Below are 24,749 nucleotides of genomic sequence, written 5' to 3' on the forward strand. Positions count from 1 at the left end.
ATTTGTATGTATGGGCGCATGCATAAGAAAGGATCTGGGAGGGTGCACATGAAGGTATTGATAAGAGGGCATTGGTGGGCAGGTATACTTGATATTCTATATATTATCTTATCTATGATCTTGGGGTTCTTTTTTGTTGAGCATGTGTTTTTATTATAAGGATAAATAATAATAGAATCTTTACTAAATAATGCATGTCAGAGTCAGTAATATATATATTTAAGTAATTTTGTGTTGTTTTTCAACTTGGGGAAAAATAGGAAGTGTATAATGCAAACCAGATTTCATATTTTGTGGATTTATACTTTATTTGTTAGCAAACCCAAATAGCCCAAAAGAGTGTGATCATTACCATTGTGTGAACAATTTCTGTTGTTATGGAAATATATGCCAGCTCATCTACTGGGAACATAAACTGTGGCTCTCTGGTTTTAAGATACTGCTTTCACTTAACTTTAGCACTAAGGGGCTCAGAGGAGATGGTTTCTAATATCCTGTGGTCCTCTGGGCTCAGAAAGAACTGCCCACCCACCTGTTTTCTTGTATTTGAGAATAGTTTTGAGACATGGGGTCTTCTCACTGATATATAAATAAGTTAGGATGTGTGAAAAAGCTAATATCATCCCTTTTTTGGGATATGACCTTTGATATGATACAAGCAGACACAAACCTCTCTAAAGCCATTTTGTAAACCTGTATGTATTATTTTTACTATCTTCTACTTTAATCATTTTTAAAATCAACAGGCTTTTCTGCACACTAAGGCTTTTCAAGACTTCTGTAAGGAGCACAGTCAAAATACAGAATAAGCAGAGCATGATGCCTTTTAAAGTAATAAGGTAGCCTACTGTTCTCAGAGGGCTAGTCCATTATCACCTTCTAAAGGGGCGTGATTACACCCATTTTATAGATAAAAAAAGAGAGGGTCCAGGTCAAAGAAGCTAATGACTTATTCAAGACCAAACCGCCAGTAAATAGCAGCTGGCCTTTAAGCCCTGCTCTCCGGGCTGGAAATACTGAATATTTTCGCCCTGCCTGAATGAACTCTGAATATGGCCTGAAATGCCGTCATGACATATCTAAGGTGGGACTGGCGGGGCGGGCAGTGGGGAATCCCACGTGGGGAGTTCACGAGAGGCCGGTTGATCGGGCTGACGTCCGTGGAGCCACCCGGCGCTGGTGGTAGCGATGGCCCGGCAGGTAGCCAGGCTGTCTCACGCCCTGTCCTCTGCCCCCAGTGTGCCCCAGCGCGTGCGGGAAGCGCGCGTGCAGCGAGAGCAACGAGTGCTGCCACCCCGAGTGCCTGGGCAGCTGCAGCGCGCCCGACAATGACACGGCCTGCGTGGCCTGTCGCCACTACTACTACGCCGGCGTCTGCGTGCCCACCTGCCCGCCCAACACCTACCGCTTCGAGGGCTGGCGCTGCGTGGACCGCGACTTCTGCGCCAACATCCCCAGCGCCGAGGGCAGCGACTCCGAGGGCTTCGTGATCCACGACGGCGAGTGCATGCAGGAGTGCCCGTCGGGCTTCATCCGCAATGGCAGCCAGAGGTCGGTCCGGGCCAGCGTGCAGCCCGCAGTGCTTGCCCTGGGGAGGGACCCGGGGGGTGAAGGGACGTGGGTCCGCGTGAGCGCGCTGCCCTAACTTAAAGTTTTTATCAGCGTCTGGGGGCGTCTCGCAGGTTTTTTTTCCAGTTTGTTTTATATTTTGCTTTGGAAGTGTGCCGCCCGGCCATTTGAACTGAGGTGTCTGACTGCTCAGCGGTCACCGTCTCCCTGCGCACCTGGTGGGCTGCCGTCCAAGCGGGAGACGACACAGGGCACTGTGCGTTTAGGTTTTCCCACCCCTGGTGCTGCTCAGCCCTAGACCAGGGAAGGCTCCGGGAATGCAAGCGACAAGACAGAGAAGCTGGGCCAGCATCCTCAGGCCCCCTCCCCCATGCCTGGGCCTGAACCAGGTGCTGCTAAGAACGGAGCAAGTAGCATAAAGGAACCTATGCTTTCCCTCTCCTCTCTCCCTGCTCCCCACCTTCACAGCAACCCCAACCCCATTTTCTCTCTCTCATTTACCTTCCTGAATGTTAAGACTTCACTTAGGAAAGAAAGAAATTCCTTGTAGCAAATGGCACCCCGCTCGTGTATGGCAACCAGACTTCCGTATTGTTGTTGGTTTATGTTTTTGAAAAAGCAAAGCTAACATTGTTGCACCATATAGGACTACAATCCTGGAAACCAAAGAAGGTTAGAGAGGGGCTACTGTTCCCTTCTCGGGAGCAGACAACTTTTAGGAAAGAGTTAAGTCCATTTTAATGGGCCCAATGCGTCCTTCCTGATTAGCACCAGGGAAACTTTTATGTTCCTGGGTTCTTCAGATATATTCTACAAGTATAAAATACCATTAGAAAAGTAAACAAGTTTGAATTCAATGTCACTTATCTGCTTTTTGCTGCAGTCTGTTTCTGTAAACCGCATCAAGCAAGCCTTCATATAGGAGATTCTGTTTCCATTGTAATATTGGAAGACGTTGCTGATACCATAGGCTTAACTTCAAACCAAAGATAAAACTCACATTATTTCATGAAGTTAGATGTAGAACATTTGGCCTGTTATAATTTCTATAACCATCATAATAGAAAAATTACCCTAAATACTTTAAAATGGCCTATGTGCCAAGAATTCCAACAAACTGTAAAATATACATGTTCCACCTAAAATAAGCCTACTACATTTTACTCACGTTTATATTGGCAGCTTGAGAAGTTAAGAGGGCTTTCCTAATGCCCTGGAACCCAGATGAAGCTCGGCCTCAGTTCCTTCTCGGGGTGAGGGCAGAAATGGGCTGCTGGTCCTTGAACTGGGGGGAATGCCACCTTTGCCTGTAGATGTATTTTCCTATGATAAAGTGAGCACTGAACATTTTGACAGTGTTGTTTCTCCCAGTGCCATGCATTTTTCAAAGAGCTGAGCCATTACTTTTTCTACCCTTTCTTACAGTCTGTTCAAAGCCACAGATATACCTTTCTCATTTTAAAATAAAAAGCCATCAAGAAAGAATAACTCCCCCCTCTCAGCCTTTAAGGCATATTTGGCACTTAGTTTAAAATGTTTATTTTTTAATACTGTTTATACCTTCTCTGTACCAGAATGGATTTGCAGAAGCTTAATCTATAACAATGTGATCAGAGCACTTCTTAGAAAAACATTTTTAAGTGCTTGATCATTCATAGACATTTTACCAAAGGTGTTTGGTTCAGAAATCGCTATTTGAATAAAAGGTCAGGAAGAATTAAACATACACTTACCGTATGACCCAGAAATTACACTCCTGAACATTCATCCCTGATAAATGAAAATGTATATCCACATAAAAGCATGTACGCAAATGTTCACAGCAGCTTTATTTGTGATAGCCCAAAGCTGGAAATGACTCAGGTGTCCCACAGTGTGTAAATGGCTGAGCAAAACACTGCTACTGCTACACTGTGGAATACTATTCAGCAATAAAAAGGAAAAAATATTGAAATACACAACTTGAATGGATCTCAAGGGCATTACATTGTGTAGGAAAAAGCCAATCTCAAAAGGTTACATTTATATACATTTCATTTATGTAACATTCTCAAAATGACAAAATTATAGTAATGGAAAACAGATTAGTGGTCACCAGGATGGAGTTAGGGATAAGGGATGGGGTGACTATATAGGAGATCTTTGTGGACCGCTTCTGTATCTTGATTGCAGTGGTGGTCACATAAGTGATAAGAGATAGAGAATTATACACATATTATACTGGTGTTAATCTCCTGGTTTTGATACTGCATTATCATTACATAAGATGTAGCCATTGGAGATAGTGGCTGAAGGGCACATGGGACTTTTCTGTACCCTTGGAAACTTTTTGTATATCTACATTTCAAAATAAGTCTTTAAAAAGGAGGGTGGGGGTATTAGATGTTACATAGGTAAATTAGAAGCAATAAAAGACTAATAAAAAGTGCTGAAAGAGAGCTACTACCAATGCTAGAAATCAGAATTTTGAATGTGACGTCAGAGGAAGGAGAAATCTCCCTTCCTATGCTTGGCCCAGTCTCTTTGGGAATCCTGCCTCGCATTCTCTAGACATGAAATAGGAAAGTAGCAGGAAAATTTTGTTCACCTGTAAACTTTTAAAGAAAGCCAAACCCTGCATTTTGTTTAGCCTTAGCTATGCACAAAAATTCCAGGAAAAAAAGGGGTACCTTTTATGAAAAGAGCTAACTTACACTGTTTTCTTGAGTGTTTTCTACTTATCTTCACGAAGTTTGAAAGGTCATTCAAGAACAATAACATAAACCTAGAGGCTCTTGCCAACTCACTATCCCATTACACACACATCCCATAATGTTGTATAATTTATTTTGTTTGGAAATCAACCCAGCTTTCTGATTCTTGGTCTGTGGTTTAGCAGCTGGATTAGCGTTTTGTCCACTATTTTCTAAATAATGGTCGGTCAGCAAGAAAAGCACCTGTGTCTCCCTCACTGGTCCCTGACTCTTGGTTGCAGCATGTTGGGGACAGCCTTTGAAAGAGGAGCTTGTTACAAGGTAGCGGAAGTTCTTGCTTCCTTTGTGTACGCAGCAACAACATTTGGATCAACTTACAAATTTCTGCAAAACAAGGTCACAAAATAACTTCAGTTGTGCTTTAGCAAGAAAACAATGGTTCTGTGCTCTTCCACATGCCTTTCAGAATCCCTCGTTGGGCTTTTTTAGGACACCGGCTGCAGGAGTTAGACTCCTGTTAGTGGCAGGAGACACCATTCTCTAGGCATGAAATAGGAAAATACCAGGAAAATGTTGTTTACATATCAGCTTTTAAAGAAAGCCAAACCCTGCTATCCCTTTTCTGTCCCTGGCCGCTGTCCCAGCGATTCCTCCAGGGTGCACCAGGCAGGGGCCATGACACCCGAGTGCAGCCCGTTCTTCTCAGGAGCCACCAGCACTTCCTTTGTGCTAGGCTGTTTCTCCCACATGGAGCCAGCTGGCTCACCAGCCGACAGCCTATGACACACACATGCCTCAAGGATGTTTCACATATTTTGTCTGGAAACAAGCAGCACGCTTCCCTTGCTGGTACTTTCTCCTTCTGGTTGCAGTTGGAGTACTTATCCTTGGGTGGGCTTGGAGATGAGGTACAGTGTGGTGACCACTTAACACTTCACAACAGTTGCTCTTTGTAACATGTACCATAAAAACAACTAGGATATAAGCCTATCTTTAAGGGTTTTTAATGCAAGAAGACAGACTCAGTTCTCTGTGTTTTTGGTTGGTTCTTTATCTTCCACAGCATGTACTGCATCCCTTGCGAAGGTCCTTGCCCCAAAGTCTGTGAGGAAGAAAAGAAAACGAAGACCATCGATTCTGTTACTTCTGCTCAAATGCTCCAAGGATGCACTATCTTCAAGGGAAATTTGCTCATTAATATCCGACGAGGCAGTAAGTATCCCATCCCCCTGAAAGAGATGGCAGGATCTCTCTCTTCCTTTGATGAGGCTTCTCCTACCCATCCATGACTCACGACTAAAACACGGGCCTAGGAAAACAACATGGTGTGAGCACCTCTCATGTGAGTTTCACCCAAAGATAAACAATGGATTGACAGGCTGGTTTTAAGCCATTGGCACAGTGTTTATTCCCGCAGAGGACCATCCCTCATCTTTTTGTAAGTGGCATCTTACGCAGGAGACACATGTCCCAACACACACACAAATCCCAGAAGAGAGTGATGGATGAGAGGTAGGACTCAGCAGTCTCCAGTGAAAGCCAGATCTGCACAGTTTTAGGTCCAAAGAGTTGTGGTTATTTGACTGTATTAAGGAGACTGAACAAAAAGAAGAGTTTAATGATGCCTCTTTAGAATCTTATTCAGTCCAAAGGATGGTTAATCTCCAAATTTACTTGTGAGAGCCAATAAGATACAAGTAGGTGTCATCGTTCACTTAAAACTTCCATCTCCCTCCCTCAGGATCACCGTCATTTATAGTACATGGCATTCCTGACGATTGCATGTGTGCAAAGCATTTCTCGTGGACTTAGTCTTGGATATTTTCACTTCTGATCTTTAATTGGCAATGGCTTCTAGTAATGGTGCATTGCATACTCTACCACCAGGACCACTTGGTCAAGGTACCGACAGTCTCACAAGCTGGAATAAAAAGAGGGAGACAACGTGTGGTTGAAAGGAATTTTTTTTTTCTAAATCCTTTTGTGAAGACATTTTTTTTTTTATAGTTTGAGGAAAAAAGCAACTGAATTATTTGTGAGTTGACTTTTCCTTAAGACTCGTTTGTTTAAATGAGTGAGTTATATATTCTTAGGATTTAGAAATGGCAGAAATAAGTTTTTGCTTAGTCCTTTTGAACTTCTGGAGATTCCTTGTTTTTCACAACACCTTTTACCCCTCTACCACAGAGATAACTTTTTCTCTACTCAGCTGGAATTTTCTTACCCTTGTGGTGCTTCTAGAGTTTTCTCTTCTTTGCTCTTACTCTTTTTCTTAATTTTTAAAAAAGATTTCCTCTTGGGACATCCCCCTAAAGCAACTAAACCATCTTTTATGTTTTAAATCTTTATTTCCTGAAGCTAAAAAATTTAATCTATGAATTAAATACATGAAGTTTGATTTGAGAAGGAATTGGTTCATAGTCATGCATGATGATGAAATGTATCTTCAGTTTCTGTCCATTGCAGGAAAGCAGTTGGATTTAGTGCAACAGGACATCTCATTTGAAAGGACATTCCCAGCCATAACTGAAAGGCATGCATCTAGCCCCACATTTAAAATTCAGCATCTTTCCCTTGAAATATCACTGCAGGTAACCTCTACAATCTCTAGTCTTCCGCCCCTATTCCCCTTTGGCAACCTCTAGTCTTTACAGCTTGAATTTCTCTCGGAAGACTATTAAATTGTACATTAAATGTAGGGCCTTGCCTCAAACAGTACCCTTATTCTTTTGTTGTTATCAATTAAAGCAAAAGAGAACCTTTCATTAAATAAGTCTTCACAAATCATATGCAGTGGTGTCCCATTAGTTGAACCACACCCAATTCATTACAGTATTTATCATAATTTTGGCATAAGTTGAACGGAAGTTTCTTTATTGGCTATAAGCAAAAGAGAGGATAAAGGGAAACACACTGTTTATTATCTTGTTTTTCTATGGGTATCAGCAACTTTTTTCTAGTTATAAAAATACATATTCATTAAAGACGACTTAGAAGCACAGAAGTGAATTTTTAAAAATCACCTGCAGATAACCATCATTAACATTTTGGTATGTTTTCTTCCAGTCATAGTAAAATAGGATCTTTAAATATAGATCCCTGTATCTTAGGAACTGGGAACGCAGCAAGGGCAGTTCCTAATGAGACTGAGAAAATACTGTTTATTTAGTCATGCCCTTGTACTGTGGAGGCAGTGCTGTGTGTTGACAGAGCACGTTAAAAACTCCCTGGAGTTGTCAGCCCTGGCTAATTGGCGGTATAGTATTTATGGTTTTACATTCTGTTAATCAGCCTGGGATCTGCAGCATGCAGCCTTCTAGAAACTCCCCTTCCCATGCCTTGGGGGTCCTGTCCCAGGAGAGGTTGTTGGAAGTCAGGCTTGGGAAGTACATTCTTGACAAGGGATGGTGGGTCCTATACCAGCAGCCAGAGCATCTCACCGGCACCTTGAAACAAGGCCTGCATGGAATCGCTCTCTACAAGTGTTTGTGAGAAACCAAGTGTGACACCCTCATGCTAAGTGAACACTCACTAACACAGTCCCCTCTTAATGTAGATAACATAGCCTCGGAGCTGGAGAACTTCATGGGGCTCATTGAGGTGGTGACGGGCTACGTGAAGATCCGCCATTCCCACGCCTTGGTCTCTTTGTCCTTCCTAAAAAACCTTCGCCAAATCTTAGGAGAGGAGCAGCTAGAGGGGTAAGTGCTCCATATTTCATGAGCTGATATTATCTCCTGTTAAAAATACATAGGGTGCTTTTAAAATTAGACATTACTAAGGTAAGAGCCCTTTCTTGTTAACGAGCAGAAAGGAAGAAGCTACGGTCAGGCCAGGACCCCTGAGTGCCAGTCACCCTGCTGGGCAAGAGTCTCACGCAGTCAGTCGTGACTTTCCACCCTTAGGGCATTGCTGTTTCGGAGAACTGGTGTTGTGACCCATCTGTTAAGGGCTGTGAAACCACAGACAGGTTTGCTGTTGCGAGCACTTTGTGCCAAAAGCAACAGTAATCAGTCTGAGGTGCTTAAGCTCAATCATTTATGTGACCCTCATCTGCCTCAGGATGCTGCACTATACTGTGTAAAAGCTAGCCTATATTTTTAAAATATGTTGGAACGTAAGAGATTTGGAGAAGTGTGGGCAGTTTGTTTTGTTATACAGAAATCTAGACTCACAAAATTTTTATATTGATTAGCTTATAGGATTTGCCTTACTGGTAGACTTTTCACCTTCTGCAGAGGTGTGCTTTGTGATAGGGTTTTTAAATAGCTGGAGGGCTTTCACCAGAGGATAAATAAAAGCTGGAGCTTATTTCTCTGCAGCTAGCCTCTGTGTACCTTTGCATATATACTTTTCTCGTCATAGGAACCTTTTAAATGCAGCTCTGGCTTGTCTTTAAGCAAATGCTTTGAAATAAAAGGAGACATCCAGTAATGAGAGAATTCCTTCCAAAGAGAATTTAGGGAAATAATTTAGGAAAGAAAGAGGTGGGAAGGTCATGGGAAAGGTTTTCCTTGCTGATTTATCTGCCCCAACTGGATAAAGTTACCGCATAAGGGTTTCTTTACAGCCTCCCTGCTTTTCTCAGACTAACTCTTGGTTAGTCTGAAATTCTTAAAATTCCACCATCTGATGCGCCAAAGAGAGAGGGCAGCTCTTCATTCCGTCCTTGAAAAGCATACTGTCCTCCCCACTGGGAACACTGATTCTTTAGCAAAAGCTTCTCCTTGCAAACCCAAGGAGACCGCCCTTGTGCCCGACCTCAGAGTGTCCCAGGTCACTTCGGTGGCAAGCTGGGGTTCTGCCATTTTGAGGTGGTGGTTCTTGGGTGTTGTATTAAATTTTAAACTGAATTTTAGCATAGCTTTTTTTTTTCCTCCAAGTAGGTTTGTGGAATCCCTGGTGTTGGTAAGCACTTTTCTTTGGCAGATTGTATCTGCAAGTGTTCCTGCTCTGCTACTTAGCAATACACACTCCACCCCTCGCCCAGGCCGAGCAGGTGATGGACATAAAGGGGAAAGCTAAGAGGAAAGTTTAATTTTCATTAGGAATTGTTACATGATGTGATCACCTTGTCGTTGTGTGTTAACTAAAAATACTACGTGCTTATGTGTAGCTGAAAACTTAAACTTGATGTTTATTTGCAAGAGTATTTATGATGTATTTCTTATTACCTGAAATGTGGTTAAAACCTGAAATCCCAGTGGGATCTCTTTAAAGATGTGTGTCGTTGCTCAGGTGTTTAGGACACTTTCAAGTTCAGGTAAGCTCCAGGTGCCCGCCCAGCTATTAGCGTTTCAGATGACAGGGGAGGGCAGATGGGCCTCAGGTGTTCGCCGCCTGCTACTCGGTCATTAGCCTCTGTAGCTGAGGACCTGGACTTCCAGCCTGTTGTTCTTACGTGCTGCTTCTTGGAGGCGCTCTCTTTAGCTAAGCGTGCTTGAGAACCTCGCCTGTCTCGATGGGAGTCGGGTTCTCGTTCCTCACCCATGACCAGAAAGGCGCAGGTCATCATGTTCATCCCGCACAGCTATCTTTTGCATTGGGTGTGACCAGCAGCACCCACACATTTCTTTATTTCTCCTCCTCAGACTTAGGAAGAGAGATAGGACCAGCTCCTTCACCCACAGCCCTCACTCCTGCAAGCAGGGAAGAGTCAGAGAGAAGAGGAAGAAATAGGACAAGCAGATCAATGCCCACAGGGCAAAGCAGAACTTGCAAGGTGCTATGAGGGAAACGAAAGGAATGTGCCATGGGCATGAAAAAGAGTCAGATATCTGATTAAGAAGATCAGACTGCTTCCGAGAAGTAGCCCTTGAGATGGGCCTCAGAGGGTTTCCAGAAACACTCAGAGAGCCATGGCGAAGAAAGGCGGTTCAGGGTAGGATGGTAAGGGCAGAGGCAACAAGTTGGGGCATCCTCAGACCTGTTTGGCAAATAGCGCTGGAGAGCTAGGTGGTATTAGAATTACGTAAGGTGTTTTGCACCCAGGGGTGGAGGTTATAATTTAGGGAGGCAATGGGACATATTCAAGGCTTTTGAGTTAGAGGAGTGTCAGCAGAGCTGTCTGGAAATTTACTTTCTGGGCATTTCATTCCTGTGTGCTTTTGGTTTAAACCAAGATAAGGGTGTATTCCAGTGGTTCCCAAATTTTGCTGCACACAAGAACCATCTTGGGGGCTCTTTAAAAACCCTGATATCCACTCTCCCAATTCAGTCAGAATGTTTGGGGTGAGAGCCAGATGTCAGTGTTTTCTAAAGATCCCAAGTGCTCTCAGTGGGCAGCTAAGATTGGCTAATGCTACTATATCCCCTTATTTCTTCTCATATGCAAATCCCAAAAGCACTTTGATTTGTTTTTCCCTAAATATTTGGTTGTCATCTTGTTGCCTTAAGTACTATTTTTCCTGAACCTCTCATAGCCAATGAGAACATAAATAAGTGCTTCCATTTGTGTCATTGGATGAAAGCTTTGCAGCCTTTTGATGAAGAGCAAACTCACAGTGCCAAGGCCCTTCATATGTGACAACAGTGACTTTCCAAACTGGACCTGAGATCGGCCCCCAAAGTCTCCTGCGAGCCCAGACCACTGAGTCAAGTCCAGCACATGAAATTCAAGTGTTTTCCTGGAGTGCAGCTCTTGGTCTATACTCAGAGGGAGCCGATTTTGTAATCTGATTTCACAGCTGGTGACAGGTACAGGCAGAGTCGTGTCTGCACAGACAGCAGGGCAGTTGGTCTCTTGAGGATGAGGCCCAGACAGTATCAGGTGGGCCTCTGCTTGTCCAGAACTCAGACGGCCAGGGCTCCCGGACATCACTCACTGCTGTGGTATGGTGTGTGTTTCTTGAGTACTAACTGTGGACATGAAGTAAATCGAGCTCTGCCTGCTATTTAACAAGGAAATGAATTTTGTCATTCACGCATGCAAGATTTCTGAGAAATGGCTAATTCTTAAGCCTTTGAATGAGAACAGGAATATTTCTGTAATCAGGATAATTCCTTTATTTGGATAACCTTATTTTCAGATGGCATCAGATAAATATAAGTTTCAGATTTCTTGGTGCCACCAGGAATTGTTGCCTTGAAAAGAATAAAAGTAGGCGCAGATGGTGGATTATGAAAACTAAAAATCTTGGATGCATTTCGGCACCTCTCTGTACATGGCCCCACCACCTGGCTTTGTAGTGCTCAGTCTGTCATTCTACCTTCTTCCATCTCTAAGATTAGGCTGCATCAGGGCTGGACTCTAACACTTCTGTGGGACTTAATAAAAAATATACACTCAACTAGGTGACTCAGCAGTTCCAGACTCTACCTGGTATCTACTCAAGAGAAGAGAAAACATGCCCACACAGGACTTGTATGTGAATGTTCATAGCAGTGTTATTCACAGTAGTCCACACCAAAAAGAAAAAAGAAAAACACTGGAAATAATCCAAACGTCCATTAATGGGTAAATGGATAAACAAAATGTGGCACGATGGAATAGTAGTCACCAATAATGTAGCAAAGTGGATGAACCTCAAAAACATGAAGTTCAGTGGGGAAAAAAAAGCCAGACACAGAATGCACATTGTATGATTCCGTCAATGTGAAATTTCCAGTAAAGTCAGTGCTGTGATGACAGAAAGCACATCGGTGACCACCATCAGCAGTGAAGAGACTTCAGTGTGATGGAATTGTTCTGAAACTGCACAGTGGTGGTGATTGGACACTGTCTAAATTCACTGAGCTCATAGAACTATACATGCATAAGGGGTACATTTTTGGGTAGGTAGATTATACCTCAATAAAGCTATGTTAAAAAGCATGCAAAGAGGAAACATTTTCTATTTAGTGCCTAGTGCTGCTCGAATATAAATTCTCACCCTTGCTAAACCCCCAAGGTTGGTATAAAGGTTGGATCTGGGGGAGATCGGATGTGGTGTAAAGCAGCCCGTGGCACATGGATTGGAGGCAGCATCTCTGAAAAGGCCAAGTCCTGTATTCATCACACATCGCCGGATGCTGGAGAAAGCCCCCATGTGCTGGGTTCTGAGGCCCCCTAGAGACCGCCGGAAAGAGGCCGTGGTTTCTGCTCTGAGGAATGAAACGGAATAATGGGTTGTGTAATTGTGGGTTTTTTTTTTTCAATTTGTCGGCAAGGCCTGAGAAAATATCCCTTCCTACCTCCGTAAGCTGGAGACTAACCCTCAGCCCCATTTGTCCCAGCCTCAGAGAGGCTGAATAAATACTGTGCCTAGAGTTGTTGTTTAGTAAGTGGTGGTGGTGATGCACAGACCCTGATCTTTAGATTCTTCAAAGATCCAAACCCTGAACCCAGGGCAACCTTCTAAGTACCACCCCGTCCTTCCTGCCCTGCATGGGAGCCAGCAAGGAGGTGGTGATGTTGATAACTCCGAGGTAAGACAGCCCCCAGACTGGAACCATAAATAAAGCACTTGCTTGTGTAATACGTGCTGGGCATTTAGAATATCGATACAGATAATATATAGATGTCCTCAAGGAGATAGCCAACTGCTTCCAGCCTCTGTCAGTTTCCCTATAATTTGGCAGATGAGGCCTACCCAAATACAGAAACAAACCTTTTTTTTTTTTGCAACATTTAGAAGGCCAGGAACCAAGAGATCAGTTTTTATAAAATCCAGGCATCATGGAGCCTGTGTAAGCTACAGAAAAATAAACAACTTAATCTTTAAAAACATTCTTTGAATGTAAAGGCAGTAAGCTTAGAAACAATTAAGGAATCATATTTACTGAGTAATTGACTCAAATAGCTGTTTCTTTTAGGAAACAATGAAAATCAAGTGTATGTATTGAAGAATACAGACAAGCCTGCCTTTTACCATCTCTTAATTCTCACCTAGTCATGGAAAGAATTTGGGGGGAGCTGGGCCCCAAGCTGGGGTTGGAAAAACAAGAGCAGCCTTGACAGGCAGCTCATGAATGGCTTGATTATTATTTTGATGAAGGTTTTATTTTTATTTTTCTTTCACTTACACAGGCTCCATCATGGCTGGGCTGTAGTGATTTTGGTGTCCCGGCTCCAGGCCTTCTCAGTATTGTAAAAAAATGTTTGTGTTTACTGTAAAAAGATAATCTTGCTTTTCAAAGTGATTAATCACATACACAGAATTTCAGTGCACCTGCCATTCATTTTCCAAATTCCTGATTTATAATGCGTGCTTCCTCCCTGGGGAGAAACATGTTTTGTTCAGAAGGTATTTTTGGTGCAGTTCTGTTCCCTGCTAGTGAAATTAGTTTACTAAAAGAAGCCTCATCTTGGGGCTGAGACAGACGTTTGACCTTGTTAATTGGCCCTTGTTCTCAGTACAGAGGTTTCTGCACCAGCAAGATTTTTGTCCCGTGTGGTCAACTCAGAAACCAGGGAGCAGCCAGACCCACTGGAGTTGATATTGACACTGCAGAGGTGTCTCCTGAGGTGGGAATATTCTCTGGGCAAGAATGCGCCTATAACAGGAAGCAGGTGTTTCTACCTGTACACCCCCCTCCTTCATTTCTGTGACTGCATGAATCCTGCAGCCTGGCAGCAGGTAGATGCGGCGGGCGCCGTCCCAAGGGACAGAAGATCTCACCTTGCCATGTCCCAGTGCTTGCCACCTGTGCACACGACCTCGTGCTGCAGACTCCACAGCTAGGTTCTTCTGGATGGCGTCTTAGGCTCCTCCTCCAGCGGGTGTGTGTGTTAGGGAGTGGGCTCTCAACTGAAAAGAAAGGGTTGTTTACTTGCAGGCTTTTGCCCCCTGGTTGGGTGGCCATGAAGGTGTCAGGACGCCTCACGCGGGTTTGCAAGGAGCCTGGCCTGGCTTCAGAGGTGCTGCCTTTGGACTCACTGAACCCTGTGCAGGCAGGCCTCCCACCCACCCTCTGGCTCGTGTGCGGAAGGGGCCCAGTGCTAGTGCAGGGGTTGGGCTTCTGGTTGGTGGGGCAAGTTCCACCTCAGCTCTGTGACTACCCCTGGGCCTTAGGGACTTGACTCTTAGATCTGACAGGGAGCTCAGATGATGCCTGTCATGCCCCTTGTTGTCCTGTGAGTGAGTAAACAGGGCTGCAGAAAGCACAGAGTGACCTGCCCGTGGCCGTGCAGCTCATTAATGACATTTCTAGTGCTGTATTCCTGTCTCTGAAGTCCCTTGTGAATTCCAGGAAATGTCACGGGTCTGCTTGGCAGCTTTGTAACCATAACTTCTGCATTGCTGTAAGCGAATGAGCTTAGGCTGAGGATTGGCCAGGTGGGTAGAGGTCCTGGTATGCTGTAAGTGAAGAACCTCACCAGGTGCAGAGAGGACACAGCCCACAGATCAGAGGAGGGCTTTGAGCTTCTGTCCTTTGGGCTTCTGTCCTGGCTGTCCTAGCTCTGGAAAAGGAGCCAGGATCCTTTCTTCTCTGCCGTTTGCATGTTGGATCTGTGAGTGGATCTTAGAAATGGCGTAAAGTACAGCACCAATTTCTAGACTCAGTTTTGCATCCAAGTTTGTGAGTGAGTTCCAGAAAGAAACAGGCTAGGGAGCAGGAGGGGAAGGATTCAGGGTCTGTGGGGAACAGACCTTTCAGCACAGAAGACTCAGTCGGGCAGCTATCACCCTGCCTGTCTGGTGTCTCAAGGCACCCAGTGAGAAAGGCATGCGACAAGGACTTTTCTCCAGAACCCCCGCAGTAGCTGTCTGCTCAGTCGCCTCCCAGGGTATGGGTTTCTCTCTGGGTAGCCAGAGCTAGCTGTTGCCAATGCTGGCTGTCCCCCATTTCCCAGCAGTGGACAGCTGGGTCTGCTGCTTCTGTGTCCACCCACTGGGGCAGCACCATGGCTGACTTGGTCAGCATTGGACTCCCAACGCCGCTTTGATGCTCAGCCTGTTAGACCAGCACTTCTCCAAGCATGGTCCCGGTACCAGCGGCAGGATCACCTGGGCACCGGTTACAAATGCAGATTCTCGGAACGCCCAGACCTGCTAATCAGAAGCCCCAGGGATGGGGCCCCACACTCTGAAAACAGGCCCTCTCCACACTGAGCTTGTGCTGGGGCACTGAGTCACTGTTACCTGGAGGGGTGGCCCAGCAGGACTGCCCACTGTGAGCTGTTTCTCCTCTGCCACCTTCTCCAGGGATAGAAGCTGCAGCTTTTCTGGGCGGGGTGAATCGGGAGGAGGGAGCAGGCTCAGGGCTGGTACCCCCGAATCTGTCTCCCCATCCCATTCTCCTAACCATCACATGCTGCTAGCAGCACGGATGGGATTTACCCCCAAGGATAATGGCAGACTTGCTACAGCAAATATGTGAGCTGTTCCGGTTGAGTAGCAGAGCATATCTGTTCACCCGTGGAATGATTTCAAGCGCATTATACATGCTGTGCTCTGAGAAAAGTGACCAAAGGCATTTCTAGGGAATGATTCCAGTAACATTCTCCTGTTGTGAGAAGCATTATTTGTTGGTAATAGCGGTCATAAAATTAATGAGCACCTTATCGATTTCAATACCCTGTCCTTTAATCTTACTGTTGCCATTGTTAACAGCAACTACTTGTCCTTATAGACTGGTAATAACTAAGTTTCTTACTGGCAAAGGCAGTGTATTCTGGAGCCACTGGCAAAGAGGACCTGGGTTGGGTGGCCACCGGGCCAGAGTGGGTGATGACCCAGGGCCGGGGGGCTCATGTTGATTTCTGTGCTTCTAGGAATTACTCCTTCTACGTCCTAGACAACCAGAACTTGCAGCAGCTGTGGGACTGGGACCACCGCAACCTGACCATCAAAGCTGGGAAAATGTATTTCGCTTTCAATCCCAAGTTGTGTGTCTCAGAAATTTACCGCATGGAGGAAGTGACAGGAACAAAAGGGCGCCAGAGCAAAGGGGATATAAACACCAGGAACAACGGAGAGAGAGCCTCCTGTGAGTGGGCCCCACGGCCGGGATGAAGCAGACCCTCTTCTGATCTAGAGTGGCAGCTTCTGCTTGTGGGCCCCTTCTTGTTTCACCTGGGGTGCCGCCACGCCCCCTTAAGTAGCACTTTGCTCGTACACGTACTGCAAAGTCAGGGGGCAGATGCATGACAAATTGGTATTTGTACATTTCCCTTGGCATCAGTAGGAGTGTGCTAATCATTTGCAAATAGGCTCTTACTAGGATTTTGAAGAAGTGCCTATACAAAGCACAGGGGTAAATGTCTTTTGATGCACAGGCATACAATGAGATTATTTTTCAAGAAAGAGCTGGTCCTCTGCAGCCCTGAAAGGGGGCGAGCTCGGCCTTCTGTCCCACAGAGTGTTGGGGAGGCCTGAGGGCGGGGGTCTCAGCTATAAGCACAGCCCCTGTGGCCCTGACTCTTGGCCTCCTCCTTTCTCCCACCCCAACGTGAAAAAGATGGAGAGAAGCCTCCTCATTGAATGGACATTGCTTTTTCAGTTCAGAACAATATAATGATAACCTTGGACTGGTTATACGACTTTTACGTAAAGGTCTTGTATCTGAGATACAAGGGTGCATCTCTCATCTAACCCTCTATATAAAACTGCTTTAAAAAATGTTGTGGTTCTGTTTGAATGGATAAGGTTATAAAAGTAAATTGTCCACCACCACTGGCTTTTAATAAGGGTATTAGAAAAAATATGATCAGAGTGATTTGCATACACACACACGTGCTCACACACACACGGAAGAGGATCCGCATTTGACTTTGATTTGTCATGCTGGGGTCTGGACTTACCTGGGAGGCACCAGAATTGCTCAGGAAGAGTTTTTCAGGGTGAAGAAACCTGACACAAGGCTGGAGAATGCATTTGCCACCTGTCGCTCTCCCCTTAGCACCCCAGCCACAGCCCTGCCATACTCCTCCTGTTCAAAGCAGAAGCCCGTGGACCAGAGCATTCTCAAAGTACTTTGCTCCTCACAGTCAGCCAGTCTGACCTGTCAGGTCATGAATGCAGTAGCCACTCATTTTCCTTTGAAAACAAAATTACGTGTTCTCTCCAAATAACATTTTAGTAGGAATTGCAACATGTTTCCGATCTTGATCCAGCACATTCTGCCCCGTAGAATTCTCAGTTTTAACTGCCTTTTGCCTCTCTGCCTCACCTGCTGAGTGTGCACTGTAATTCAGGCAAATGTGGGGGAAAAGGACAATTTGTAAGGGGCTCCACAGAGGTGAGGCGGTCATCAGTTCTTCCCTAGTTCTCATCGTAGTCTGAATCTGGGTGGAGGAAGAAGTTGGGGCTGGGGACAGCATCCCTGCCCTACCTCACCAGCAGGGGCTTCCTTGCCACTGGGCACTGAAGGCTTCACCAAGTGCAATTATTCTTGTCGGTGCTCATTTCATTCCCTGCTGTATGTCAGTACTCGCTGGAGGCCTCCAAGGAGTTCCTGTGTCCTTCCAGCTTAAGACCAAGTTTAGACTAAGAAAGGTTCCCCTCTGTGGCACACCTGCTCCGTTACCTGTCTCCAGTGGTGGTACAGGGGCAGGCTGGTACCACAGTGGCAGAACAGGTGCCATCATGTCTACGGAGATCCAGCCCAGCTTGAAGGGCTGCTCCCCCTTCCCTGGGCCCCTTGGCAGCCCACTTCCTAGGGATCAGCAGCGAGTCAGGCTACCTTGCTCAGTCAGGCAGCCCTTCTCATTCAGGTTAGGAACCTCTGAGTGCACGTTCAAGTCCAGTGCAACTAAGCAAAAGAATGAGCCCTTTGGAGCTCACAGAGTGAAATGTTTGGGTCCTTGTGGAAATATAAAAGCTACCTCGAAGTCCAGAAAGGGCCTGAGCATGGAAGCCAGACTGAAGAAGTGGGAAATAGTGCAGAACAGGCCACTTCTCAGACATGGGGAGGAAAAGGATGTTGATCGCTGTCACTTACGGCTGTGCCTCTGTGCCCCAGGTGAAAGTGACGTCCTGCACTTCACCTCCACCACCACCTGGAAGAACCGAATCATTATAACCTGGCACAGGTACCGGCCGCCTGACTACAGGGACCTCATCAGCTTCACTGTCTACTACAAGGAAGCGTGAGTTTCTGTGCTGGCTGGCATCCATCTATTGGCAAGGCTGTGGGTGGGGAGGTGTGCTTATCCCATTGCCCTCTCTGGCTGTCACGTGGTGTCCATCACTGCTGTGACAGCTACAAATGGGGAGGTGTTAGCTTGAAGTCTTTCATTCTTCAGTGGGCAATTAGAGGCATGTGAACAAAATAAATCCAAAGGGAAAAGCTTGTTTTTTAGAGAATTAGGCCAGTCCAAACATTCATAAACTGGGTGGAAGACATGGTTGAAATACCATTTCATCCTTGGTGCCCACTAACCCATACTCCAGGAACATCCTGTCAGACGCTCGGCTGCCCCTGAGGGGCCCCCCAGGTGGGTCCATCTTATTTCTGTCCCTCCATCCTGGGCCCCTCCCATGGTGCCACCCCTCGAGATCATCAGTCCTCCACACAGGGAAAGGAAAAAGGAGAGAGACTGGCCTGCGTGTCTTGAACCGTTCCTGTGTTCTCTTAACGTCTACTGGGGGCTTTTCCTGTACCTTCATTTGCCTGCCTAAGCAGCCATGACCTGCTCCTCCAAACAGTCACTCGTCCTGGTCTCCCTCTACCTTCCTTAGCCTCCTGTGTCCAGTTGTTCCCTGAGTCAGCTTCGTCACCCTCCTCACCAGTCCCATCTCGATATCGTAGGGCTCTCGCCTGGGTGCCTGGCTTCTGCAGAGCTGGAACCAGAGCCACCAGTGGTGGTATCTGGTACCTTCCCCTGCTGAAGCCAGGGCCCTGGGGAAGGGTCAGAACAATGAAAAAGCAGGCCTTGGGATTATCAGGCACTCAGTGTCCCTGGACAGCCCGCAGCTGTCCAGGCCTTTCATCTGATCAATTCAGAATCCCTACCCAACCACGCATGTGTGCGAGATTCTCTATTCTCTTTGATAGTCCTACAGTTCTTTGGCTGGCAACTGTACCAGGGGTTGATGCTAGTTTCTGAGACAATCTGGAAACTAAATATTTGAGTCTTGTGAGATGTTTATACAATCAGAATTGTCTGTGAGCAAATTAGATTGTGGAAGCTGTGTTTTAGAAGCTGTTTTTCTGTAGCAAAGTCATTTTTCTCCAAAAGTTTTTCCTTATCAATAGCTGATGTGTGCTTTAAATGACTAGGCTTATTTTTTTCTTACTGGTGAAAAAAATGCCACAGTCAGAAGAGAGAGGAAGAGCCCTTGCATGTATTTTTAAGGAGCAATATTGTCAGTCCAGTAACCGTAGCACTTACTCTTCCTGGGCAGAGTATTCAATTCTGTAGTGCATCCGGTTTTAATTTTATTCTTGTATAAAAATCTAATTGATCACTTGTTTCACTTAGAATCCCTAGTGTGGAAAGCATGATATGCTAGGCTCCTAGGGAAGGCATCTAGGGAGAGCTTTGGCGTCACAGCCCTGAAACATCCTCTGAGCTTTCCTGTCTGTCTTTCAGACCCTTTAAAAATGTTACGGAGTATGATGGGCAGGATGCCTGCGGCTCCAACAGCTGGAACATGGTGGACGTGGACCTCCCTCCCAACAAGGATATCGAGCCTGGCATTTTGCTGCATGGGCTGAAGCCCTGGACACAGTACGCTGTTTACGTCAAGGCTGTGACCCTCACCATGGTGGAGAACGACCACATCCGTGGGGCCAAGAGTGAAATCTTGTACATTCGCACCAATGCTTCAGGTACCGCGTCCTGCCCCACCGCCCCATACTTCAGGAGCTCCCTGGACGTGCTCATTACACAGTCATAGGGCCGAGATGGCCGTACCTAGTGTCTCTCTGTCCTGGACAGGTCTGTCTCTTACATGTCTTTCTTGTCAATATAGAATGCCACATCATATTCTTTTTCCCTCAGTATTCATTGTGTTTATTTTCCAAGTGTATAAAAACCAGTTTAGGAGAAGGAACAGGCACATCATTTTTAAAGACCATGACAAACATTCTTTGATGGTGACCATTGTTATATAATGGGTAGGCTTTTTAGAACACTGATAAGCTGCCACTCCCATTACCTAGGCCTTTCCTGGGCTTGGCACCTGTACCCTCTTCGGCATACTGCCTGATGGGCATTTTGTCTGCCCAGAAAAAAGAAGCCAGTGAGAATGGAGATGAGAGCTCCCTTGTTTGTTTTGATAGCTGACCCTCCAGGGAATAAAAACATGCTCATTGGTGCTCTGGTCACCTCAGGCAGCACACGGGTCTTCCATCTTCATTCTGTAGGGACGGGGGTTCTGAGGAGGTAGGCAGACGTTGGAAAACATCAAACATAGCATGTTATGGGTATTCAAAAGTACAAAAACAGTACTCCTTCTTTCTTCTGGTTCATTTTCTCAACCATCTCATTTCTCAATTCCAGAATGGAATCAGTGATAGCAAACACTTGGGTTTATTTTCCAAGTGTATAAAAACCAGTTTAGGAGAAGGAATAGGCACGTCATTTTTAAAGACCATGATAAACATTCTTTGATGGTGACCGTTGTTATATAATGGGTAGGCTTTTTAGAACACCCATAAGCTGGCACAAAATAAGTTTAAATGGCACAGAGGGTGAGGAAAAAGTGTTGGTGGTGAAAGCCTTTTGTGCATGCACACCTGCTTCCTCCTCCCCTGCCGTGCCCCATCTCACTGATCCTGTAAGTGATCACAAGCACGTCACTGACCCTAATGTGTTTATGGAGATAAATCTGGCACAGGTTTCTCTGATCCTGGGTGTGAGCTGGTGCGGCAGAGACGCCTACAACTTCAAAAGTTCCCTGCAGTTCATTGTAGCCAGCTCAGGAAACACGGGAATCTTTCCTTATTATGACAAATTCTTAAGAAACCTATTTCCTTTCCCCCAAAGAAAGAAAGCAAAGCACTATACTAATCAAGTCAGTTTGCTGCATTTTGACCCTGTCCTTACAATTGGTAGGGACAGAGAATAACTTGGTCGTTTGCTTTTTCGTGATGCTTCTCGCTGAAGCATGTAAGGGTAAGCTGTTTCTGAAATATTTCTTTTTGGAAACTTGAAAGTAGTCAAGAATCTAGTGGTTATGTTTTCTCCAAAAAAGTGAGCAGTAGTCATAGCTTTTCCCCAAATTCGATTCCTTACAAGTGTTCAGAACCTTGTGTATACTCTTTTGCACCTGACTTCACCCTTAAACCATTTGTCCCTTTGAAATTTTAGAAGCAGCCTGGATGAGAACATGCTGCTTAGGTGACATACACTGAGGTTGTCTCTTGTACTTTGGAAAACCCACTGAAATTGGTGTTTTCTTGTGAATCCAGGGAGAATAAAATTTCAGTGGTCCTGGGATATAGTTGCCCCTTATACACAAGTCATCTCTGCACTTGGGTTTAGGAGCAGAGCAAGGAAAGCTTGACCAGGTTATCATGCTTCTTTGCCTGAAATCAATATTCTTTTGCTGTTAACAGAGTCCATTGCTTGAAATCATGGCTTTTTTATATGTGTTTGAGGTGTTGGGCTGTCTAGGTCATGTCTTGGTCATTCCACTGAAGTGTAATTATAGAATGAGTAATCTCCCAGACCTTCTTTGGCTTCTTTGTCCAAGATGTAAATCCTCAGATGAAATGCTAGTCAGTCCATCTTATCACTTGCTGAAACTACTGGAGTTAAACATTTTGGAGAATGGCAGTCGTAATAAATGAGAGAAAAATGGTGTTTGAATTAGCTGCCGCATTTCCATTCTAACCCCAGTGTGCCCTCACAACCTTTTTCCATTTGCAGCTCATCCATGTTCATTTCCCAGAGATTACCTGAGAATAGATATTATGAAGGGAAATGTTGGCATTTAAATTAATACTATTTCAAAACAAGGTTCAGCTTTGCTTTTGCATTTCAGTATTCACTGTGATTTTCTTACCCAGGTCAAACTTTCAGCTTCTTGTTGGTTCACATTCAGTATCTGACAGCCTGGATCCCATTTTCTGTAATGTCCTTTTTTCCCCTTTCCAGTTCCTTCCATTCCCCTGGATGTTCTCTCTGCATCAAACTCCTCTTCTCAGTTAATTGTGAAGTGGAACCCGCCTTCTCTGCCCAACGGCAACCTGAGTTACTACATCGTGAGATGGCAGCGACAGCCCCAGGACGGCTACCTCTACCAGCACAATTACTGCTCCAAAGGTAAGGGTGGAAGGTGGGGGACCTATAACTGTGAACCCCCGACAGTCTGAGTATACCCACACCCCAACATCACATATATCATGTGACAGCGTAAGCCCTTCATTGGGAACCAGCTACGTTCTTGATTCAAATAATACTGATGGCTATTATTTGTCCTCACAAGCATGTGTAACTGGGCTTTCATCTCCACTCTCACTGGGCTTCTTTTTTCTGAGCAGATAAAATCCCCATCAGGAAGTACGCCGACGGCACCATTGACATCGAAGAGGTGACAGAGAATCCCAAGACTGAAGTATGTGGTGGAGAGAAAGGGCCTTGCTGTGCTTGCCCCAAAACCGAAGCCGAGAAGCAGGCTGAGAAAGAAGAGGCTGAGTACCGCAAAGTCTTCGAGAATTTCCTGCACAACTCCATCTTTGTGCCCAGGTACCAGGGTCATTTGAAAATGTATCCAGGCTGGTGCCCATCAGGCAGATTCTGTTCCTTTCCCTCTCCCTGTGAGTCTGTGGTTCAGCAGCCTGAGGGCAGGACCCTGGAGCCATCAAGGAGGGAGCAACAAAATAGGATATCAGTTTGGCCTAGTGGAGTTCCTGCAGGAGCTGGTTAACCCTGAAGGAAAAGGGGCTCAGGGCTCATGCTTTTGGGGCCACTGGCACGATAGGTGCCACTGCCTCTCAGCCACACCATCTCCTGAAGAGGGCAGTGGACGTGGGGGAGAGCAGTGCAAAGAGCTGCAGTCACTTGCCATGGTCCTGGAACCCAGGAAGTGGGAGAGCTGAGACGTGGGCCCCTCTTGCCCTGCCCACTCCCCCCTGCTGCCACCCTCACCTGGCTGATGGGGAGTGAAGCAGGAGCGAGAAAACCAGAGTCAGTTTTGAGAGGAGCCCCACTTCAAAATATCACCAAGTACCACCAGCATCCTTGACAAGCAGGTTAGGGAGGCAACCTTTCCGAGTGTAGCACCTCCTGCCCAGGGAATCTGTCTGCCCCCTGCTCCAGGCTCCATTTTACCGAGTGGAGGCAAAAGTGGAGGAAAGGAAATGTTCAAAGCATCACTATTCACAGTAGCCCAGCTGAAACCAACCACTGTCCATTGTTGGGCGGATGGATGAACAACGGGGTTATGTCCATGCAACGGACTATTATTCAGCTATAAAGAGGAATGAGGGTCTGAAGCATGTATTGCTTTGCAGTGGAGTAAACCCACCCAACTTCCTTCTTATAGGGGCAAATAGGGGTTGTGTTGGTTTTGTGTGCTTTGTTGATTTTGAAGGGAAGGCAGGAAGTTTGCTCTGGTAGGTATGGAAAAAATGGTCCCCATAGCAGTAAATGTGGTTTCTTGTGTCCTTCCCTTCTGGGAAGGTTGGTTGGTTTGCAGGATGTAAAGATGGGGAATTATCAGCCTCATTTCCTAACTTGTCCTTCCCCCAAATTGTGAAAGTGAACACAGTGAGGCCGCGAGCACATGCCCTGACCTTACGGCTTTCTGCCCCATAGAATGAGCTTATCTGTGCTCAACAGCTTGTGTTTTGGGGGGCCTGATGAGTCCCTGCACAAAGGTGGTGGCAGTGTTTTATGTAGGGGACTTGATGGGCTGGGCAGATGGGAGAGCCAGAGGCCCTTTCCCCAGGCCCCCTCCTGCCCCCTTCCAGGATTTTCATTTCTAGGCAAATAGGGGCCAGCAGGAAGCCCGCGGAGTATCAGCTGAACCACAGGCGGCTTCCTGGGTGCCCCCCTTCCTGTTGGAGCGTCGTCCTCCCCTGCGTGAGAGCTGATGAGCAGTCCCATTTTCTGGTCTTCCTCGTGTCCTTGGGATCTTGGTTTTCTTTCCCAGATGAGATTCGTTCTGTCGGCTCCCCGCCCCTGCCTGTCATGGGCTGCGTGATGCCTGCTGACAGCTTCAGTGGGGAAGGGACGGCACTATTTCCCACCATGCCTGTGGCTAACCTGCAGGGGCCATTTCTTTGGGTGCTTGCTCTCTCTTTCTGTTGGTTTCTGTAAATGCTAAGAGCCTGTTTTTAAGGTTTCTGAGAGGAGTCAAAAGCCCTTTTTTCCATACCACGAAAGCATCCATGGGAAGCTTCTTGGACTGCCTCCTCTGCCCCTCCGGGTGGGGATGTTCTTCCTGCAGTGGTTTTGTGCATCCCTTTTGCTCTCCTGTTGTTTTTGTAGCTGTTGTTCCAAGCCCTACTCACATCCGTGACAGTGGCCCTGCCCCTCTCACGGCAGGGCCCTGGGGAGGCCACAGGTGGTCACTGCTGAGTGAGAGGCAAACCGGGCTGGAGAAGACCTCCAAGAATGTGAAAAATGCAGACACTAGGCCTCAGAGGAAGAGGGGGGTCTGCAGGAACCCC

General features: G+C 46.0%; 1 protein-coding gene across 2 annotated transcripts in view; it reads left to right on the forward strand.

Annotated features, from left to right (window-relative positions):
• IGF1R (insulin like growth factor 1 receptor) overlaps positions 1-24,749 on the forward strand; it is a 272,673-nt gene that overhangs the window by 209,533 nt on the left and 38,391 nt on the right. For both annotated transcript variants that reach the window (XM_036878666.2, XM_036878668.2), the window contains exons 3-10: positions 1,239-1,551; positions 5,326-5,474; positions 7,819-7,963; positions 15,958-16,172; positions 18,147-18,273; positions 19,720-19,958; positions 22,231-22,398; positions 22,617-22,821. In XM_036878666.2, the coding sequence (XP_036734561.1) occupies positions 1,239-1,551; positions 5,326-5,474; positions 7,819-7,963; positions 15,958-16,172; positions 18,147-18,273; positions 19,720-19,958; positions 22,231-22,398; positions 22,617-22,821 (1,561 nt within the window). The remainder of the gene's footprint in view (positions 1-1,238; positions 1,552-5,325; positions 5,475-7,818; positions 7,964-15,957; positions 16,173-18,146; positions 18,274-19,719; positions 19,959-22,230; positions 22,399-22,616; positions 22,822-24,749) is intronic.

Source organism: Manis pentadactyla, chromosome 18 (genome assembly GCF_030020395.1).
Source record: "Manis pentadactyla isolate mManPen7 chromosome 18, mManPen7.hap1, whole genome shotgun sequence".
Lineage (NCBI taxonomy): Eukaryota > Metazoa > Chordata > Mammalia > Pholidota > Manidae > Manis > Manis pentadactyla.